We start from the raw sequence: 23,961 nt of genomic DNA on the forward strand, positions 1-23,961 counted from the left end.
TGTCAGACTGAAGATCTCTCACACGAAATAATGCTAACAGACCGGGCAAGTGTAGCCAAAGTAGCTGCTCATTTCAGAAACACGTTCAGTTTGTTCAAGTTCCGTTTTTTTTTTCCTTCGAATATCGAAATTCCAGTTTTTAATCGAACACTGATTTGTTTGAATGAAGATATCACTGTACGAAAATACGAAATCAATAACTTTCTTTTCCTTCCCAAAACAATAAAAAATTCTGTTGCCTAAAGTAGCGTAAACAGATTCAAACACACAATTGTAGTAAAACACATTTTAATTCTTATTTTGGCAAAAGTTCGTCATTTCTACAGCATATTTGACACAGTTTCCCGACTGCTCTGTGTGCTATTTAAGGACAAAAATAAAAAGTGCTCTTTTCTACCATGCATGTACTTGATCACCTTGCACAGTTCTTCCCCGCTCGACAGTTGTGTACTCGTGGCAAAACGACAAATATTCAACGTACAAAAAACGTACAAGCACAATACGACCATTCAAGTATTGCTCTGCGCACGGAATTGAAAGTTTGAGGTATTTAAATAAAGTTGTATTCATATTGGTTATGATTGTGTTCATTAACAGTTTAGTAACGTTAACGTCTATGTGAAATTTTCACCTACAATGATTACAGTTATTTGTATTTAATACTGAGGGTAATGCCCACGGATAAATTAATAAATAGAGCAACAACAACCCACAATAAAATAATGGGAAAAAAAAGACACATTACAAATTAATACACAGAATATAAATAAGTATAAGGTAAACGATTACATGTGTAAAATATTGGAGTTATATAAAAACAACTCAATATGAATCAATGTAAAGATGAATGAAGCAAAAATATATTTTTAATTGGATTAAAAGTATTCAAAAATATATGTGGGAATGATAAAAGTATATCCAAGTGAACATCAATCAAGGTAAAACTAGATTAAAAGTATACAAATTAATGTGAAAATTAATAAAATGATATAAATAGAAGCAAAAACCAATAATATATTATTCCATTAATTTAAAATTATAAACACAATGGAATATCAATAAAAGTAAAAACAAAAAAAAAGTACATAAAGGTAGAAAATTAAATGTGGAAATTGAAAAAAGTATAATTAAAGTAAAAATTAAGCAAAATAATATGAAACTACCAAAAAAAAAATGTTGAAATTAAAAAAAAAAAAAGTATAAATAAAAGTGAAAATCAATATAAGTAAAGATGAAGCAAGCAAATATAATCAAAAGTACATTAAAAGTGTAAAAATATATTGAAAGCATATACATAGACCTGATTATGAATAAAAGTACCAATGGATAGGGTAAATAGATAACAAATGGATTAAAAGGATAAAAATAAATCTGTATATATAATAAAACAATCTAAGAATAACTGAAAATCAGTGACGGGTAAAAATTAACCCTTACTAAAAGTATAAAAGTAAACATGCCATTTAATACAATCTTAAGTACAATAGAATATGAAACAAACTCAAACCTAAAAAATAAGATGAAGTGTACAAAAATAAATGTAGAAATAAATACAATTGTCTAAATAGAAGTGAATATTGTTTATTTTATACAAATACTGTCTGACCCCTCATTGGATTAATAACTATTACTTAATTCCATATACTATATTATTGTATATTCCATTCAATTGTATGCTTACGTAGGTATTTCTAAATATATAATTCATTTATTTTATTTGTATTATTCATTCTTTTTTTCTTAATTCACATTCCTGTATCTTTTGTTCATTCATGACTTAGTTAATTGTGTATTTTTTTGTGCTTGTTAATTATCTGGGTATTTTGGTCCTTTTTCTCGTCCTGCACACAATTTATTTTTGTAAATATTTTTTCTTTTACTTTTTTTGTTTATTTACACGTGCAAAGCGACGTCATCACAAACAAGTGCTCCATGCGGGACACAAAATGTACATTTGTTGCTTTTCTACACACCGTAGTCGTCGATACACAGTAATTACACAAACAAATACAAACCTTGGCACGCTGATTTTTTTCCCCACGCGGACTCAGTAGTGTCATGCGCAATACATTCAAAAATTGCTGGAAAAAATATTAAATGACATTGTTGAGGCGGTAGAAGTGAAACTAAAAACGTTCCGCGATATGAAAACAAATAAAAAAATAAAATAAAATAAAAATATATATATATTTCATGAAATAAACAAAAAAGAGCATAAACAAATTAGTCTAAAAACAAATCTCCTAAAACAATTGTTATGGTCTGTTTTATGGAATTGTTCCTTTGTCTTCTTCTACAGGTCTTGAATATTTGTAGGCGTCTGAGAACATGCCTGTTACAATGGCTGGCTAAGCATGTCGGATTAAAAGAAAAAAAAAGTATTACAAGAAGCTATTTAATTCTTCATTTCTCATCAACCCCTAGACCTTTTCGAGCCTTAAGAAACATTTATAGGCGTCCGGAAATGTGCCCGTTACATTGCCTGGCCAAGCATGTAGGATTGAAAGGAAAAAATTAGCGTACAATCCAGACTACAATCAACAATTTTTTTCTTCTGTTTTTGCCTCCTCGTACAGGTTTTGAATATTTGTAGGCGTCTGAGAACATGCCTGTAACAATGTCTGGCTAAGCTCGTAGGGTTGAGAGAAAAAAAACTAACGTTTTACAAACCGCTATTGTTTTCCTCAGTTTTTGTCAACTCCTAGACTTTTACGAGCCCTAAGAAACATTTACAGGCGGCCGAAAACATGACCGTGACAATGTCTGGCCAAGCATGGAGGATTGAAAGGAAAAAAACTAACGTACAATGCGTACTACTATATGCTATTGTTTTCATGTCCTTGTACAGGTCTGGAGAAATATTTATAGGTGGCCGAAAACATGCCTGTTACAATGTCTGGCTAAGGTTATAAGATTAATCGAAAATTGCGGATGTACAATCCATACGATAAGCCGCTATTTTTCACCTCATTGACCTGTACCAGCCGTGAGAAACATTTATAGGTGGCCAAAAACATGCCTGTGTCCATGTCTAAAAAAATCTTGTAGGTTTATAAGAAAAAAAGAAAACAACGTACAATCTGAAATAGAAGCCCCTATTTTTTCCCTCAGTTTTTTTTCTCCTTGTTGACTCGAAAGAGTCTTGAGGACATTTATAGGCGGTCGAAATCATACCTGTCGCAATGTTTAGCTAAGCTTGTGGGAGTAAAAGAAAAATAGTAATGTACAACCGGTACTGTAATTGGCTACTTTTTTTCCACAGTTTTTGTCTACTTGTCAATCAATGTCTAGGTAGCCAAAAACATGCCTCTTACAATGTCTTGCTAATCTTGTAGGAATAAAATAAAAAGACCAACATACAGTACAATCTGTACTTTAAGCTGCTACTTCTCCCATGGTTTTTGTCTACTCATTAACTCCAACAGGTCTTGAAAACATTTATAGGTGACTGAGAACCTGCCTGCTACAATGTCTATCTAATCTTGTAGGATGGCAAAAAAAAAAAAACATACAATCCGCATTACCAGCCGGTCCATTTTTCTTTGGTTTGACATCTCCTCGTTGATCTGTAATGGGTCTTGAGAAATATTTATAGGTGGCCGAAAACATGCCTGTTTTCGTTGACTCGCTAAGTTAGTAGAATTAAAAGAATAATACTAAAGTACAATCCGTACTATAAGATGCTAATCAGTGTCTTAGGTTTTCATCATACGTTTCCTCAGTTTTCCTCTACTCGTCGAACTCTAGGGGTCTTCAGAAACATATATAGGTGGCTGAAGCATGCCTGTTACAATGTCTGGCTAAGCTTGTAGGATTGTAAGTAAAATACAAGCGTAACAATACATAAATACAACGCAATGTACATAAACAAACTAATGAACCCAAAAGTATTTCTTGAAGTGGAAAATATTTGCACGACTTTTGATACTCAAAAGGGAGTTCTTTTGAGCTATTTACAAAAAACACTTTGGAGGGAATTATTGTCTTATTTTGAAAAGTCCTTCGAGTGTTGGAATCTTTATTGCTTCTCTTTTGTGTGCTCCATTTATAAAGTCTAGGATTGGTACTCACCGCGGATTCACGCCTTGGATCCGAATGCCGCGCCGCCCTGCATGCTAAAGTATTCGGTAAAGGACGGGAGCCTTACGGGGCCTTGGGGCGAACGAGGGGCCACAGGACGAGGCGGAATGGGGGGTGGTAGAGAGGGCAAAACGGACGCTAGCTCGTCCAGCGCCGGTGAGGTGGTGATAATTTTGTGTTCGCGATTCCTCGGAACTTCGGACGCTTTACGCTGCGGTACTGTTTCTTCAACCGTCTTGACGGGATCCTGGAAGGGATGAAAAAAAAAAAAAGTTTTTTACCCTATTGAGTGCCAGTGATGGCTTGGATGTAACCAATTTAAAAAAACCTGATTTAAAAAAAATATTTTGAAAAACAGGAAAAATATGCGAATAAAAACAAGACAAAAAGCCCTTTAAAATTTGTCAGAGAAACATGCCATCAGTGTGAATAAGCCTCCCTCAGGTCCCTTTCCACACATAGTTAGTCTGTGCCTTGCCATAAATCACATTTTATCCCTAACACTACTTATTTTGTTTTTATTGTAATTTTTCACCATTGGGTGCGTCTGTGTATGAAGTGTTTTGGGTTGTCGGGTGGGGAGCTGGATTTTTACTGTCTTGTTTTATGCTCAACGCTTTTTTACAGCACTTTGAGTGGCATTTTTTTGCCTGAAAAGTGATTTACAAATAAATTGGATTTTATTTGAATAATAATGATAATTAATAACAACAACAATAATAATGAAGATAATGATTTTTGACCGATTGAGTGGCATTGACAGCTATAGAGGTCAACATTTAAAACAAAAAAAAAATTGTTTGAAAGCACAAAAGGAAGTAATACAAAAAACTAACAAGAAAATATGTTATCAAAACAAACAAAAAAAAAGCCCCTAAAAATTGGCAGAAAAATATCATCAGAAACAGAACAATAAAATAAATTTAAAAAAATGATGATAATAATAATAATAATAATAATAATAATATTTTTAACCCATTGGGTGCCACTGACTGCTAAGGACGTCTCATCTCATCTCATTAGCCGTACCGCTTATCCTCATTAGGGTCGCGGGGGTGGGGGGCTGCTGGAGCCCATCCCAGCCATCTCCAAGCAGTGGGCAGGGGACACCCTGAACTGGTTGCCAGCCAATTGCAGGGCAGACAGGGACAGACAACTCATTCGCTCATTCACACCTAGGGACAATTTGGACCGGCCAATTCACCTGATATGCATGTTTTTGGAACGTGGGAGGAAACCGGAGTGCCCGGAGGAAACCCACGCAAGCACGGGGAGAACATACAAACTCCGCACAGGAAGTCTGGAGCTGGATTTGAACCCACGACAGGTTCCCATGACATGAACTGTGCCACACAAGCGCTAACCACTGCGCCGCCGTGCCGCCCCGCTATGGACGTCTAACACCTAAAAGATTGTTCTTTAAACAGAAAAAAAGAAATGTTTTTAAAAACAGCACAAAATTTAAAACAGCAATAACAAAAAACAGTAAATTAGTAAAAAACCAAAAACAAAGCATTTGTGGAACCCATTAAGTGTTAATGGCATGGACGGCAATTAAAAAATGATGGAAAAGAATAGAAAAAAACCCCAATTAGAACATATGGGTTTTTTTACAATAAAGCAAAGTTTATTCAATTAAAAAAAGACCTCTTTTTTCTAAGTGAGGGGTCCATCATGATGGGATGCCAAAAGGGAACATTGAGAAAAATAAAATCTGGTAAATTTCAGTGGCGGATATAGACCTTAAGATTTTATTTGGCCGTGTGTGAAATCAGTTAATAGATACGGAGGCCAATTTTTTTGGACTAGGATAGAACTGAATATGTTAAAGAATACTCTTGAGGGGACAGTGTGTAATATTTAGTGCCTCCTACTGGTCACTCAGTGAAAAAAGGCATTGGTTTGAATAATAAGCCAAAATACATTAAAGGTAATTCAATTGTTAATTTTTATAAATAGTCATAGGTTGAAAAATGTGTATTTGTTTTACATAGCGGAATCCATACCAAGTATCGATAATTGCCGCCATGTTTGTCTTTCATCTTGCTGCTACGCCATGCTTATTTGGCACTGGTTCTCGTTCGCATTGGACAATACAGTGCCATCTAGTGGTCAAATATTACTCAATGTACCTTTAAGAAGTAAAAAAGAGTGTCCATTTTCGACTGAACAATCACTCAAGAGGGAAAAAAAGTTGTTTCCGTACTGACCGACTGTATGGAGAAGAGTTCGGTAAAATTGGGCTGTGAGTCCCCCAGGAAGGAGCCGTTCCCGTAGGCGTGATGAGGGAAGCTCTCGCCGCCCTCTCCTGCTTTGGGACTGGACAGCAAGATGCCGATTTGAGATGTGCGAACGTGGTACGGGAAGTTCTTGTTGGCCGCCGACGGTCGTGTTATCGCCTGGGGGAGGAACGGAAAAAAAAAGATATATATTATTTATTGAGTGATGCGGAGGAGTCTTTACTGCTCCAAATAGATTTTGAGACTAATATAAACCCATTTCCACACCTATAGATTGATTACCGTATTTTCAGCACTATAAGGCGCACCTAAAAGCCTTTATTTTTTTTCAAAAGCTGACCATGCGCCTTATAATACCTGTACAGTGCGCCTTATATATGGATCAATATTAAGTCGCAAAGTCTTGCAACTAAGGCAAGCAGTCACCGACTAGATTTTACCCCGAAGGCGAAGTAGTCCGCGTGTATGCTGGGATTTATATATCGGGGTTTCATTTCCTAACCAATGTGTCAATCATCATTTGAATCAGTCACTATTGGCTAAAATTATTCGGAGGTAAAGGGGGCGGATCCTTTTTATCATTTACAGGCTCGCATAGATAGATAGATAGATAGATAGATAGATAGATACTTTATTCATCCCCGAAGGGAAATTCACTTTTCCAGCAGCATCCCTAAGCTGAGAACAATCGAAAATAACTGAGAACAATCGAAAATAACACGGGAGCTGCTGGAGTGGCTGCCATTCGTGACGGCGCCGGAGAAACGATTCAATTTGAATCATGTACAAACAAACAAACAATTGAATCATGTACAAGAAACGATTCAATCTGAATCATGTACAAACAAACAAACAATTGAATCATGTACAACAAACAAACAAAATATTTATGTTTCAATAAGTGGAGTGTTAATAAAATGGGGGGAAAATAATTTCTGATACTGATATAACCAGGTAAAACTAATTTTAAATAGGCTAAAGGGGCGAAAAAAAGCCTGCAATTGGCCGAAAAAGATGAATGTGAATCACACGTTGGGTTGCACTACAGCATAGAGAAAACATTTTTTACTATTCTGTATTTGTAAATATTTTACTCTCCTGGATTTACTACACTCACGGTTGTAAGAAGACCATGGTTACGTATCATTATTGAACATGATGGCTGCAAGAGAACTTAGGTTAGCTATGCGGCTTTATATTTTCCTGGTACAAAAAGACCTCAGTTACTGGGTTAATGGGGACTAAAACCACCCGCAAAAAGTGAAAATCTGCGAAGCAGCGACGCCCCTTCAAAAAAAAAATAAATAAATAAAATCTCATCTCATCTCATTATCTGCACCGCTTATCCTTATTAGGGTCGCGGGGGGGCTGGTGCCCATCCCAGCCATCTCCGGGCAGTGGGCAGGGGACACCCATAACTGGTTGCCAGCCAATCGCAGCTGCAAATCACATTAGTTCTCGCAGCTAGCTGCGTTCTTCAGCCGAGTGATCCACCGCTAAGAGTCGTAAAGCTGGGCGATTTTACGTCCGCCCGGGACGATCGGAGACAAATTCACGACAGGGTTTTTACCGCGGGTGCCGTTTGATCGCCGCCGCGAGCGAGCCCCTAACCCGCAGCGCGGGTACTTTCGGGCGCGATACGCACGACACCGACACAGTTACGGGGGTCCAGCGCACGTCCGCCGCCTTTCGCTCGCCGCGCGCGAACGGCCGCCTGTTGTCGCGCCGCGCTACTGGGGTCGTCGGATGAGCGGGCTCCCCCCAGTTACAGGGGTAGCCCGATCACACCCGCCGCCTTTTCTCGCGTCGCGCCGTGTGACGCCGCGTCGGCCGAACTCGCTCTGTCGCGTAATCAGAAACTACTTGGAGGGGAAAATGGAGTTAATCAGTGCCAATATTTGCTTTCCTAGAGGATAAAATAGTATAAACCAAGAAGACGATGTGGGCGTAAAGGTGAATGCCGAGCTGTATGCCGTTGACGATCTTCTCCCGAGCCCAACGGGGGATGCCGAAGTTGGCGATCAGGGCCATCACTGGCACAGCAAAGAACCTATAAAAAAAACACATGGAAAAATTTGAGATACAAAAATATATAAATTAAAAAAAAAAAAAGAATACAAATATAAAAAATACATATAAAACATATAAAAACACGTCTTCAAAACAAAAAGATTTGAAAATGTAAAAACATGAAATAAAAAACAAAAAAATCTATAAAACAAAACCCCACAAAACAATCTAATAAATGACAAATCAAATATAAAAATATTAAAACTAAAAATATGAAAAATAAAAATGTATGAAATAAAAAAAGATTAAAAATATTTGTATTTGAAAACATATCGAAAAAACAAAAACATATCAAAATGTGGATCCTTAACCACTACGGTTGTATGGGCACCATTTCCTTTGGTGTCTGGTAAATACAGCTCGATGGCACCTATCCCTCTCCAGAACAACAAAAGTTTACACTTGGTCTTAATTTTTTTTTTTAAAGTAAAATACACATAAAAATAGACAGAAAAAATATTAACATTAATCTAAAAATAACTTATCCATGAAAATAAAGAACATTTAAAAGACAAATAAATAAAACACCCTAAAAATAAAAATGTGAAAATAGACATAGATAAAATAAAAATATGAAGAATCAAATAAATTAAAATACAATTCAAAAAATAAAGTAAAAACATTAATCTAAAATATTTAAATATTTTAAAAATGCATTAAGGAATTTTTTTTTAACAAAACATAAGTAAAAAATAACGAATACAAATTAAAAGAAAAATCTTTTAGAAAATCCCCCCAAAATCCACATCTAAAATCCAATTTTTAATTAAAAACACATACAAATGAAAAAAATATAAAAAAGCAAGAAAATGAAAAATATACAAAAGTAATACAAAATAATGCAATCAAAATTAGGAAATTATGACAAAGCAAAGTGGAAAAAGAAAAAAAAAATAGTCTGCCCAACATTTCGGGTTTTCAGAGATTTTACTTTGCCCTCGTTGTCGGTTATAGATCAGGAATTAGCCTTAGAATAATAAGACAATTTCTAACAATTTTTGAAATATTCATTAAATAAAAAAAGATTGAGGTGCAAAGCCAACAGGCAGAAGGTCAACTTCAAACATGCTCCCTAGACAATTCAAATACATTTTCCTCTCAAGTGCATGAATAATTCAAAGAAAAGATTTTTCCCGCTGATGAACGAGAGCCAGTTTTATTTCCCTGGTGTGCCGAAAACTCACCACAGCGTATAAGTGGTAAAGAAGGGTACGTAGAAGGGCTGCTTTTCGGGGTAGTGCTTGAGCGAGACCAGAACGGCGTAGCAGAACCAAACGTAGGCCAGGAGCTGCAGGCCCATCAGACCGTAGCCCGCTGGGCTGTCGTAGGCATACAGGACCTCTCCCGGGTCAAAAAACTGGGGGAAAACATCAAAACGACATCCAAAAAGATTGAAATTGACCATCATGAAAAAATTGAAATCAAAATATATGATTCATTTCAATGATTTGACAAAAATATCTGAAGAAATATTGTATGCCAAAAAATTGTCAGTTTAAAAGCTTTAAAGGTAAAAATTGTGGTTTTTGGTGGACCCAAATGCAGGAAGCAGGGTAAAGTGCTCAAAAATAATTGTATTTAATCACAGATAAGTAACAAACAAATGGTGCAAAACAATAAAACCGTGTGAACCAGAAAACAAACCTCACAAATCAGGAATCAACTTGAAAATGACGATTAGGTAGGTAGATAGATAGATATACTTTATTCATCCCCGTAGGGAAATTCCCACTTCCAGCAGTATTCTTGTGTTGAAAATAAAATAATAATAAAGGAAAAGGAATATAATACATAAATATCCAATGTAACGTGTTGATATAGAGTATTTAAATAGCGCTACATAAAATACACACTGTAATAAAAATAGGGTGATAAGCAAATGTGTGGGTGTGGTTTAATGTGGGCTTTTACTCCCCCGGGTGGAGTTAAAGAGCCTCATGGCAGGAGGAAGAAATGATCTCCTCAGTCTGTCCGTGGAACAAGACTGTGACAGCAGTCTGTCGCTGAAGCTGCTCTTCAGTTTGGAGGTGATGCTGTGTAGTGGATGTGATGAATTGTCCATGATTTGCCGCAGCTTTTTCAGTGCCTGTCTCTCAGCTACTGTTGGCAGGCTGTCCAGCTCTGTGCCCACAACAGAGTCCACTTTCCTCACCAGTTTATTAAGACGAGAGGCATCCTTTTTCTCGGCGCTGCCTCCCCAACACGCTGCCGCATAGAAGAGGGCGCTTGCCACAACAGTCTCATAGAACATTTGCAGAAGCTTTTTGCAGATGTAAAACGGAGCCAGCCTTCTGAGGAAGTACAGTCGGCTTTGACCTTTCCTGCATAGAGCTTCTGTGTTGGCAGTCCAGTCCAGTTTATTGTCCAGCTGCACACCCAGGCATTTGTAGGTCTGGACAAATGACAATGAATATAAAAATGACCCGACCATAAAGGGCCAAGGGGGTAGCAACGGGTTGCGAGGAGAGCCCCCGGATGCGCACTCTCCTCGTCGTAGCTGCGAATTGAATCCCTGGCTATTACGGCTCCTTGTCCCGACTGCGAGGAGAGTCCCAGGCCGTTTCAGCTCCGCGCCCCGACTGCGAGCGGAATTCCCTGCCGTTTCGGCTCCTCGCTCCGGCTACGAGGAGAGTCCCCGGCTGTTTCGGCTCCCCGCGCCGGTTGCGAAGAGAGTCCCAGGCCACTTCGGTTCCTCGCGCCGGCTTGCGAAGAGAGTGCCCGGCCGCTTCGTCTCCCCGCGCCAGCTGCGAAGAGAGTCCCCGGTCACTTTGGCTCCCTGCCCCAACTGCGAGAAGAGTCCCCGGTCCTTTTGGCTCCCCGCTTCGGTTGCGAGAAGCCCGCGGCCCTTATGTTCCAGCAGGGACCTTCAGCTGTCCTGTTGTTGCAGCCTCTGTAAAAGTTTTTTACTTTTCCGTCATCTGGTATAAGGCCCTTCAGAGGTAGGTTATGTTGGGGTCTGGAGCGGCCCTTTCCACCAGAAGGTGCCTAATGGATTGGAATTAGGACAAGTGTGTCTAATCACCAATTACCTGTCCCTCATTACCCAAGGCCTTCGTAAGGACAAAGCCCGTGGTCGCGTCATTTTCATTTTCCACCTTGGCTTCCCACCATCAATACTGACTTATTTTCTGGTCTATCCTGCTTTTTTAGGTTTAGTTTATGTTTCCTAGTTAGACGGTTTTATTGTTGTTTTTAACCATTTATTTGTGACTTTGTAAATAACTTTTGAATCAAACACTATCATTTTTGAGCACCATAGGGTCATTATGCTTGTGTTTTCAAGAAATATGATAAAAACAAAAAGGTTGCTTGGCCGAATCAATCCATGATTAAGACAATTAATGAAAATTATTTATATATAAAAAAAGATTTCTAGTTGAAAATAATTGAACCAAATATTCAGTATATAAAATAAATATGATTAAAATAAAATTTCTGCATGGCCATAATTAATCAATCATTAAGACTATTAAAAGTTTATAATATATATATATATATATGGTATAAACACTCTTTAGGCTTTTTAGAGCAAAAATAGCAAAATATATATTTAAGAAATATGATAAAAACTGATTTAGGTCTACTCAGTGAGCCATTGTCCCCTCTCATACAATATTTGCAAAAAAACACGGATTGGAAAGGACAAAAGATAACAAATGAAATTCATTTGTTCATTTTAAAAACTATTGTTCGTATCAAATATAAATTATATGATATAAATAACTCATCTTCTTTTCATTTAGTTTCAATGATATATTGCACATAAATATTCTTTTCGACAAATGAATGAAATAACACATTTAAAAGTTAAAAAAAAAAAAAAAAAAATCAAATCGAATGTAGCTTTCTAGGCTTTTGGGACGGCCCCCACATTTCTGGGTGACATTGAAGCGTTGGTCCCTAATGCATTTTCCCTCGACGGCTCATCCGAAGATCCCGAGCCAAGCTTATTTTTAGCAAACCTCCCTGGAGCGTTTCATACGCAGCCGGGAAATTTCACGCTGAAAACGCCGGAACGAAACGCTGCATAATAAACCAGGGTGACGATGTCACGGCGAGTCTGCAGAGCGCTTGCATGCTAATGAGGTGACTGGTCGCCCCGTTTGGGAGACTTGAAGAAAGACAAACCTACTTTCTCAAACGAGAAGGTAATGTGACTTTGCTTCATGGTCAAGGTCGAAACTCAATTCCCCACTGCGGGAGAAATCCATTTTCCAGATTAAAATGGATTGAAATGCTTTTGATTAGGATGCAGGATAACTTTTTCCTACCGATACCGATAAAATCCTTCTTCTGGAAAGTGATCCTGATACCCAAACACATTTTTAAAAGGACAATGTGTAATATTATACTACTAGATGTTGCTGTATTGTTTAGTGAATAGTGAAACCGAAAAAGAGTACTATAATACAAGGAAGATAAACTGCTGTGACTCAAAGTGACAATTTTTTGTTTACAATTATTATAATATTATACAGCTTGAGTTAACGTCGCCATAAAAAGTGGTGTTGGAGAGACTAGATCTTTACCTAAAGGATCAATACTTACTGTTGCAGTAATAACTATAGCGACAAAGTATTGTTACGAGCACCATAACATTATAAAGATGAATATGGGTGTGCACCTCTAAACACTACAAAAGGTGGCCTTATCCCAAATGTCCATATTTGTAGCTATGAAAATTATTATATCAATTCGTATGGAAATACATCAGACAAACATAATGTTAGGCCAAATATGATTGCAGAGGTCCCTTATATTGGCTAATGTGAAGCAAATTTGTTGCAGCAAAGACTTTCTCAAAGAGTTCAAACATTAAAATATGTACATTTTGTGTACATCTAGTACGGAAAAGTAACACGTTGGTTCTTAATTAAGACACACATTATGCATAGGCAGATGCAGAAGTGCAACAAAAAACAAAACAAAAACTATAAACAAAACTCATTGTATTCGCGTATGTTTCGGAGTCTGTACATTCAGGCGTGATAATGGTAAATATAGTATACATACATATGTGTGTGTGTGTGCGCGCGTACCTCGGCTTCATAAATGAAGAGGATGACATAGGTGATTGTGTAGACAGTCATGTAGATGCTCAGCTTGATCGAGCCGCTATGGCTGATCCGTGCCCTGATACGAAGAGAGAAACATAAAGACATTTAGTAGGAATTCAAGAGTAATAACAGCCAGATATTATGTCACAGTCACTGGCGCAATAGAAATAAAGACCTGATAATAAGTCACTTGGCACGACGCTATAATATTTAATCAGCCGACATGACTTTTTAGAAAGATTCAAATAAAACCACAAACAAAAAAACATGGATGTTGTGTTTTTTTTTCTTCCTTAGTGGTTCTCAGAGGCAGCATTTTATTGGTTACAAGTAAAAAAAGACAGACTGCGCATCCCCAACATTTTGAATACTGTAATCCCTCGATTATTGATGGGGACCTGAACGGGGGCTTGCAAGACACGAAAATCTGAAAACATGCTCTCTGCTGGCCGAATGGGGACAATGGATCGCAGCTGCATGGGTCCAGTTCATTTTACGCAGAAAGAACTTAAAAAAAGCCTGTCAAGCATGGGATAAATTTGCTTTTGGCCAACTGATCTCAGCAATAGTTGACTGGGGATAATAGATCATGGCCACAGTGCACATACAATGCAGTTTATTTTAAGTGGTGCACAGTGGCCCGTTTAAGCAACCTGAACCACAAACGTGGTATGTTAAAGGTATCAGCAGAATTCAAATGGGAATAATGGATCCCACCCACACAGGAGCAGTTCATTTTGGGCAGAAAGAACGGAGAAAACGAGCTATCATAATTGGCACAAATTTTCTCCCTTGGCCCCCTGATCTTAGCAATAGTTGACGGGATAAGATTGTGGCGAAAACAGTGCAGCTCATTTTATGCAGGCCAGAATGGCACGCCTCTGAACAAAAAGTGCCTTCTGTCGGTCCTGCTTGCACCAATATGGGATTGGGCGGCCGCACGAGTGCAGTTCATTTTAGGTGGAAATACGGTAATGAAAAAAAAACCAAAGTCCAACAAAAGTGCACTCTGGTGGTCCTGGCTTGCAGCAAATGCGATCGGGGATAATGCATCAGAGCCAAATGAGTGTTGTTACATTTTGGGTAGACAAGACTGCAAAAGAAAAGCTGCCAGGCCAAACAAAAGAGTGATCCGCTGATCCCCAATTGCAGCAATAAACAAATGATGATAATGGATCGCAAAATATTTTTCAACCTGCAATAAACTGATGCCACAAAATAGGAATCTCAAAGTAGCAAGTTTTAAGATGGCTGCGCCCTGTTCGGCGGCGGCTACATCAGCTCGCTACAGTTTTGGACATTTTGGTCTCTGTTTTTGACGGCGGACACAGTCAACTTAAACCGCAGATTAGTATATGATCGCAGGTTTTTGCTTGTGATGCAATCATCCAGAAATCAAGTGCCCGTCGCTACGACCACTGAGTGTTTACATAGCCTCGGAGTGCTACGCCAACAAGACCCAGCGGCCTACGGAGCAGAGAGGCAAGAGAAGGCGATGTGACCAAAGGAGGAAGCTAGGCTAAAGGCTAAACCCTTCAAAACGCCTCTCCCATCCATTTTCCTCTCCAACATTCGCTCTCTGGACAATAAACTGGACCATCTACAACTGGAACTAACATCCAACCGCGAGATGACGAACTGCTGCGCTATAATTCTGACGGAGACATGGTTAAACTCATCCTTCCCGGCTGACGCTGTTAGCATTGAGGGGCTAACTGTATTCCGTGCTGATAGGAGCAGCAAACTCACCGGTAAGAGCAGGGGAGGCGGACTATGCATTTATACCAACAACAACTGGTGTAAAAATGCTGGGATAATATCGAATCACTGCTCACGGGACATTGAACTTTTGATGGTGATTTGCAGACCCTTCAACCTCCCCAGGGAGTTTACCTCTACTATCATTACTGCTGTGTACGTGCCCCCCAGCGCTAATACAAAGGAGGCAATGGACGTTCTCTACCGAACTGTAAGTGAACTGCAGCATGCTTACACCGGAGGCATTTTCATCGTTGCTGGGGACTTTAATCAGGCTGACATGAAAACAGTTCTCCCGCATTTCCACCAGCATGTCGACTTTGCTACAAGAGATAGGACTTGGCCTATACAAATATCAAAGGAGCATACAGAGCAGCCCCCGCCCCCACCTTGGGCCATTAGACCACCTCTCTGTTATGCTAATTCCTGCATACAAGCTGAACAGAGAAAAACCTACAATGAAGCAGGTGAGGGTGTGGACTGAGGGGGCAATGGAGGCACTACAGGACTGCTTTGAATGCACAGATTGGGACATGTTTAAATAGGCTGCCACCTATAACAACAAAATAAGCATAGATGAGTACGCCATGTATGCGTCAGCCTACATCAGTAAATGCGCAGAAGACATCAGCAACACCAAAACCATCTGCACCCGTGCCAATCAGAAGCCCTGGATGACTGCTGAGATACGCAAATTGCTAAAGGCACGGCACCTTGCCTTTAAATCTGGTGATGAGGAGGCACTGAGATCAGTGAGGGACAATCTGAACCGTACTATCAGACTAGCAAAGCGATCACACAGTCAAAAAATCCAGGACTTTTTCCTCAGCACAACACCAGGGATATGTGGAAAGGCATTCAGGCCATCACCAGCTACAAGCCAACCACCCCCCCAGTAGGGGACACTGGCATGGACTACCTGAATGACCTCAACAACTTCTTTGGGAAGTTTGAGGCACAAAATGGCTCCCCTGCAGTGAAAGCAGTTCCACATCAGGAAGAAAGAGCACTCCTCCTGGACTCAACTGATGTGAGGAAGACCCTGAAAAGGGTCAACACACGGAAGGCTCCAGGCCATGACAACATTCCAGGGCGGGTCCTTAGGGAGTGCGCCAATCAGCTGGCTTGTGTCCTAACAGACATTTTCAACACCTCTCTAGACCAAGCCACGGTACCATAATGCTTCAAGATTGCCACCATCATCCCAGTGCAAAAAACCCCCAGATCTCATCAAGGAACGACAAGCGGCCCGTTGCACTGACTCCTATCATAATGAAGTGCTTTGAGAGACTTGTTAAAGAGCACATCACCTCCAGTCTCCTCTCCTCACTTGACCCCTTTCAGTTTGCCTACCGGACAAACCGCTCCACCAAGGATGCCATCTCCTCTGCTCTTCACCTGAGCCTGACACACCTAGAGGAGAAGAACACCCATGTGCGGATGCTGTTCCTGGACTTCAGTTCAGCTTTCAACACCATCATCCCACAACACCTGGTAGACAAACGGAGACGCCTGGGCTTCAACACCCCTCTGCGTAACTGGCTGCTGGACTTCCTCACTGACAGACCCCAGTCAGTGCGGCTTGGTCAGAACATCTCCAATGTCATCACCCTCAGCACGGGCTCCCCCCAAGGCTGTGTCCTGAGCCCCCTGCTGTTCACCCTGATGACATACGACTGCGTCCCTAGGTCAGCCACAAACCACATTGTGAAGTTTGCGGACGACACAACAGTGGTGGGCCTCATCAGGGACGACAACGACCTGGCCTACAGAGAGGAGGTGGAGCAGCTGGTGGGCTGGTGCAGAGTCAACAGCCTGGTCCTGAATGTTGACAAAACTAAAGAGATCATTGTCTACATCAGGAAAAACCAGCCCAACCATGCCCCACTTCTCATCAACAACAAGGCTGTGGAGGTGGACAGCAGCACCAAGTTCCTAGAGGTGAACATTACAGACAAACTCACCTGGTCTGTGAACACTGCATCACTGGTGAAGAGGGCACAGCAGCGCCTGTACTTCCTGCGGAGGATGAGGAGAGCCCACCTGCCCCACCCACCCTCATCACATTCTACAGAAGCACCATAGAGAGCATCCTGACTAACTGTATCTCTGTGTGGTATGGAGGCTGCAGTGCCTCCGACTGGAGTAGTGTGAGGACAGCAGAGAAAATCATCGGGACTTCTCTCCCCTCCATTCAGGACATTGGCCAGAAGCGCTGCCTATCCCGAGCCAAAAACATCATTAGGGACCCCTCTCACCCCCATCATGGACTTTTCACTCTGCTAGCCTCTGGGAAGAGGTACTGCAGTTTGCGGTGCAGGACCACCAAGTTCTGCAACAGCTTTCTCCCCCTGGCCATTAGACTGTTAAACGGGCAATCACACACATAGCAAGCCTACCCAGCTGCTAATCTGTACATCTGTTTGTTTTGTTTTTTTGTCCTTGCACTACTGGCAGTTCTCTTGTACCTAGCCACTCCTTTTGCACATCTGTTCTCCTCTGCTCTACCGTACTCCATTGTTATTGTATAGTGAGATGTTTACCTGACTGCCCATTTTGCACATCTGTTCAGCTGGTCCTCTTGCACTCTTTGCACTACTGTACAGTACTCATAGCTATAATTATTTACCTACCATTGCACATCCATATATATATATATATATATATATATATTTGTACATTATATGACCCCCCACTTGCGTGTTTCACTCTACAATTTTTTTATTTTTTTGCACTGTTGTACATAAAATCCCTTTTCAATACTCCAACTCAATACTACATATTTATATCTGTATATTTGAGGAAACGGTGCGGGTCAGATGTATCGACATTTCGTTCTGTATACATGTGTACAAGAATGACAATAAAGTATATCTGATACATGGAAGTACACATGTTGAACAAGAGAAAAAAAAAACTACATTGGGATTAAGGGCAAAGAGGCAATTAAGGCTCAAAAGTGGACTGCTGAGCTCACATTTGAACTTTGTGAATTATAAATGTGAGCGGTTTCTCTTGAAGAAATCTGAAACTTGACTTCCAGTCTGGTAAATATTACATGAAACGTGCATAGCCGTGGGAAGCCGTGAGAGTGCTGTAATCCGGGACTTCTGGATCTGAGAGGATACTACGGGCAAGTGAAACAAAGTATCTTCAAAAAGCGTGGCAAACTTACCTGGTGACAGTGAAACCTTTGCCTAGCAGGATGAGCATAAGCAAGAAGACCAGGAAACTGAGTGAGAAGAGTAACTTCCCTGCAAAGATATAAAGAAGAGAAACGGGACTAAAAAGGGGAAACATATAGACATACATAAGGAGCACACAATTACGCACATGTTGCAAGAAAAAAAAACAATGAGGAAAAAAACACATATAAGAAAAATCTAGAAAATATAGTGAAATACAACAAAACAAATTATAAAAGAAAAAATAAAAATACTTGGAAAATAACATTTACAGCTAAATTAAAAAGAAAATAAAAAGTAAATGATCCTACATTTTATATTTGTATTTTCAATCATTTATTGTTTTTTTTTTACATGTTCAAAAAATACTTTTGGGATTTTACCATGTATTATTTTGGGCAGTTTTTTTTAAAAAACAGGACTTTCCAACATCAGAGTTCAAGCACTTGGCAAAAAAGTAAAAAGACAATAGATGAATAAAATACAAAGCAACAAATCAAATAAATAGAAGTAAAATAACAAAAAAAAAAGATAAAAAACATTTTCTTTCTCGATAGGCAAACATTCGGGGGAAGAACAGTAAAAATACATTTTAAAAATGACAAATACATAATAAAATACCAAAAAGTGAAATTAAAAGACAACTTAAAGTTTATATGTGTAAAACGAGAACATTTTTTTTACATAAGTGAACGAAAAAATATTCATAATGAAAAAAAGAAAAATGTAGTTGTAAAAAACATTTGTGTACCCTTTTTGTTTGTAATTTAGTTGTATTTATATTTAAAAATATACTTTTCTTATTTTGCTATGTATTCTTTGTAAAAAACAAATTCGAGGGGGGTGGCATTAAATACCTAACCATAAATAATACAAAAAGAGGTGAATTTAGAAAGAAAATTCATGTACTTTCACATTTGATAATTAAAACTACTAGGAACTAAAGTACACCACAGAATCTAGCAACTTTTAAAAGATTATTGTAAACAATGCCGTTGTTATCCTTTTTTTTTTCAAATGCACTTTATCATTTTGGACTACCCATTTTTCATCCAACACGGTCAGATTTTGAGCAAAAACTCACCAAGTAATTTCAAACTTCCATTGCCGACACCATCCCGAGCGTAAAGGCCCCAATAGATGCAGTGGAACAGCAGGCTGAGCACTTCCAATGGGAAAAGAACGGAAGAAAATATGTTAAATTAAATACAGTGGAACCTCGGTTTTCGAACGCCTCTCAGTTCGAACAAATCGGAGTCCGACCAAAAATTTTGAGAAATTCTTGCTTCGCTGTTCGGTCAAAAAACGGAGTTCGAACGCCGGTAATGCGTGAGTGCGTACGCTAGGGTGCGATGCTGAGCGCCGTACGGGTGTAGATCGCTCTTTTCGTGACCAACTGTTATCGCGTGCGGACGTGCTTCGTTTTGCTTTCGCTTTTAATATAGATGTACCAAGTGTTTTAGCACCTAATTATGCCTCCGAAGAAAGTCAGTGCAAGCAGCAAAGTTGCTACAGGTGAAAAAAGAAAAGTAGTGCGTACAACTATTGCATTTAAGAAAAAAATAATAGCAAAATATGAAGGAGGTGTGCGAGTGTCTGATCTTGCTAGGGAATACCCCACTGTCCAACTGCGCCTTCTGCTGACCACCACAAAGGTAAGAAATCCTATTCAGAATTCTTTTCTCTATGATTTTTTTTAATTTTTCACGTTCATGTTAGCGTAATCTTTCGGATGGAAGATTACGATAACGCGAACGTACGATTAGCCTGAGTTAGCTTTATGTTTACGTTGAACATTCAAGGTAAACATTCAGGGTGTTGGAACAGAGCCCCCTTTCCAATGAACCGCTCACCACTTTTTGTGGAGACCCAGGTGCTAAATGACTTGTAAACAACCTGATTTTTTTATTTTTACACGTTCAAGTTAGCGTAATCTTTCGTACGGAAGATTACGATATCGCGGACGTACGATTAGCCCGGGTTAGCTTTATGTTTACGTTAAACATTCAAGGTAAACATTCAGGGTGTTGGAACGGATTAAAACGATTTACATTATTATTGGGAAAAATGATTTCGGTGATCGAACAAATCGGTTTTCGAACAGGGTTCTGAAACGGATTATGGTCGAGAACCGAGGTTCCACTGTACAGATCGATAGAATAAGCCACAAGGAACTTATTGTCGCCCTCGACTGGAAACACTCACCCTCCACACCCGCAGCCGTCATAAACATTTTGTAGGTGGTGTGAAGAAGCTGTCTTCCCTTCAGATTGTCTGCAGAAACAAAAACACACCCATGGGATGAGGTAGGAAATCTATAGTTCAAAGGCCATCAATGAGGCTTTTTCATCCTGCCTGCCAAACGGATATGTTAAAAAGTAGGTAACATAAAAAAGTCTCTATATATAATGATAATAATGGTAATATGGACTGCAGAAATAGAATATTGGTGTGATCGCAGTATCCTGCTTTTTGTATAATTTTTACTGCAAGTTTTTGGAGTATAAAGAGGGAATGGAGTGATTAAGGCCTCTTTAGTCTAGTTCTCCACTTTTTCGTTCTCTAGCCACTCATGTTAGCCACTTGGCTACAGGCTATCGCATACTACTCGCGGCGATTGTTATGTGCTCCTGTTTTGTCTCTTGCGCTCTACAGCTGGTCGAACATGCGTATTGCTGATTCCCATGATTTGGGGATCTGACGTTTCTGATCTTCCACTGTTTTCCCTCTCTGTTTCCTTCTCTAGCCATTCAGGTAAGCCACTTAGCCGATATGGCTTGCCATTAGTGTCTACTGCTATTGTTAACTGCTCCGTGGTAAATAAGGCTTGCTTTGCCCTTGAGTTTTTGACTTTTTTGCCCCCACGCTTTCTTTCTCAAGCTACTCACGTTAGCCACTGAATTGCATGCTAAAGCATCTACTGTTTTTGATAGCGGGTCTATGGTAAATAAAGCTCGTTCTGTCCTTGAGTTAATCTTTTTTACCCCGTTTCCTTCTTTAGCCATTCATGTTAGCCCCCTTGCAGCAGGCGATGGCTCGCTGTTAGCCACTATCATTATTGTTAGTTGCCGCTGCTGATTCCTCCTTTAGTGTCGCTGGCCTTCCACAGCTGGTCATGCAATTTAGTAGCTTTCCTGATAGCTGCTAAGTTAACAGCTTCCATCAGATAAGACCAACTCCAGCTATTGGGTCTTTTAGAACACTTAGACTTTTTCCATTAGGCTCTGTCTTTTGTTGACGCTTGCAGGGACAAAAGCAACTTTTATGTCCTGTAACTAGCTGAAATTCATATTTGCTCACACAATAAAATCTTGACATATGCTTTTGTAATTTTGCCAAGTGGTATCCTTCAGACCTACGTACTGTGTCTTTTTCAAATGTGCAACCTTCATCTCCATTCTAAGCTACAGGGAATTTTAGTGGTGAAATATACACACTGGCACTTAAAGTATTTGTGCTTCATACAAAATACAATTGCGTTTATTTAATTCACTACTTTACCAAGACTTAATATGGGACGAATACATTTGGCACTTCTTTCCTTGGCAGAGGTTCTTCAATCTACTTTTATTAAAAATTGAAAAGGGAAATCTGGCAGACACAGAAATGGAGATGAGCCATCATATGAAAATTTCAAGACACCTGATATAAAAACAAGCTTTCTGGCATTTAAAAAACAGCTCATATTTCATGACTACAAAGCTTTTTTGGGCCTCCGAGGAGAAAAGTGGCAGGGAGGAACATGAGAAGCTACTTTTATGCCATCGAGAAAACGCAAAGCTATTCGTAATGCACATCAGGGGCCCGGAATGGTACTCACAGGCAAAGTAGCATGACAGCAGGAAGACCACTGAGAAGATGACAAGGAAGGTGATGTCCGTCTCCAGGATGCCTGAGGACCACAAATATAAGCGTAATGTTGGAGCATGAGGACAGCCTCGTTTTATGATCTAACCAAATTCGTCTGCGGAAAAGTGCTGCGTCCAGAAAGACTGGCCGTTGGTTAGCTTCATCTCATACTCCAACTGGAGGCCATCGCCCTGTGGAAAAGCCTTGTGTCAATTTCACATGAATACAGCTAATAATAAGGTGATAATATGTATGAAATGGTTAAAAAGCACCATAATTAAATTTCGGTCTTTAACATATTTTTCCACCGTTTCCTTTTCTAGCCACTCTTTTTTGCCAATTGGAGGCGGGCAATGGCTTGCTGCTAGCTGCTATTTTAGTTGTTTGTGCCTCATACGTCTCTCACCTCTCCACAGCTGGTCATATATGCGTGTGTTGCTGATTTCGGGGGCGGCAGTGGCTCAGGAGGTAGAGCGTTTATCTTGGGATCAAGAGATCGCAGTTCGAATCCCGGCTCCTCTGTGTTACATGTCGAAGTGTCCTTGGGTAAGACACTGAACCCCTAATACCCCCAATAAGCAGGTTAGCGCCTCACATGGCTGCACGGCCGCTATTGGGAAATGTGAAGCACACTGTAAAGCGCTTTGGGAAGTCTTGACTTGAAAAGCGCTATATAAATGCAGATCATTTCATTTTCATTTCATTTCCGTGATTCAAGCGTATTTGACTTATTTTTTTAACACGGTTTCCTTCCCTAGCCACTCATTTTAGGGCACTCTGATACAGGCTATGGCTCGCTGCTGGCCGCTATTGTTATTGTTAGCAGCTCTGTGTCAATAAAAAGTTAATTTGTCTTTCACTTTTTGACTTTTTCCATTTCACTGTTTCAATCTCTAGCCACTCGTGTTAGCCACTTGGCTGCAGGCAACGGCTCACTGCTATTCATATAGTTAGCTGCTCCGTGCTTATAAAGTTTGCGTTGTCTTTCACTTTTTGACTGTTTACTTCTTTAGCCACTCATGCAAGCCACTTGGCTGATGGCTATGGCTCAACACTATTGTTATTGTTATCAGCTTAGTGTGGATAAAGCTTTTTTTAATCCTTCACTTTTCAACTTTTTTTCCACTCATTTTAGCTCGCCATGCTTCGCTGCTGGCCACTATTTTTTATTGTTGGCTGCTTTGTGTAAATAAAGCTCGCTTCATCTTTCACTTTTTGACTTCATTCCACAGTCTCGCTTCTCTAGGCATTCAGTGCACGGACTAAAATACTGTCAATATCCTAAACAGATTTAATTAAAAATAATAATAATAATAATAATAAAAATAACAAAGGCCAAATTTGGGTTCAATGACAAGATAGAACAGGAGTTCAGTAGTATGAATACCACACACCTACCAGAAAATCGGGATCCTCACTGGTCAAATGCCAAGTACCAACAACTGATCCAGCCATTTTTGCAGGCTCCCTGAACTCCTTCTACGTTCTTAGCTTTTGTGACATATTGAAAACTCAAAAGCTCTTTGTCTGGTAAACGGCTTTGCGTTTCAAGACCGGGTGGAAACATTTGTTGGCCTGGAGAGGGATGGGCACAGCCAGACTGTACTTGCCTAAAACACACCACAGGAAATGGTGCCCCTACTGCCCTAGTGGTTAAAGGAACGAAACAATCATACAGGTATTTACATATCTATATTTAAATAATTTGTCTATTTAAAATCG

The 23,961-nt window shown here is 39.6% G+C and overlaps 1 protein-coding gene across 1 annotated transcript in view; it reads right to left on the reverse strand.

Annotated features, from left to right (window-relative positions):
* Positions 1-271: 271 nt before the first annotated feature.
* Positions 272-23,961, reverse strand: part of tmem145 (transmembrane protein 145) — a 48,973-nt gene continuing 25,283 nt past the window's right edge. The window contains exons 6-15 of the mRNA XM_088326731.1: positions 22,346-22,430; positions 22,211-22,282; positions 20,596-20,664; positions 19,475-19,555; positions 18,381-18,459; positions 13,430-13,523; positions 9,575-9,747; positions 8,250-8,370; positions 6,291-6,479; positions 272-4,327 (exon numbers count right to left, since the gene is read on the reverse strand). Coding sequence (XP_088182857.1) covers positions 4,079-4,327; positions 6,291-6,479; positions 8,250-8,370; positions 9,575-9,747; positions 13,430-13,523; positions 18,381-18,459; positions 19,475-19,555; positions 20,596-20,664; positions 22,211-22,282; positions 22,346-22,430 — 1,212 coding nt within the window. The 3' untranslated portion in view covers positions 272-4,078. The remainder of the gene's footprint in view (positions 4,328-6,290; positions 6,480-8,249; positions 8,371-9,574; positions 9,748-13,429; positions 13,524-18,380; positions 18,460-19,474; positions 19,556-20,595; positions 20,665-22,210; positions 22,283-22,345; positions 22,431-23,961) is intronic.

Source organism: Urocampus carinirostris, chromosome 2, assembly GCF_059441175.1.
Source record: "Urocampus carinirostris isolate Australia breed hairy pipefish chromosome 2, RoL_Ucar_1.0, whole genome shotgun sequence".
NCBI lineage: Eukaryota > Metazoa > Chordata > Actinopteri > Syngnathiformes > Syngnathidae > Urocampus > Urocampus carinirostris.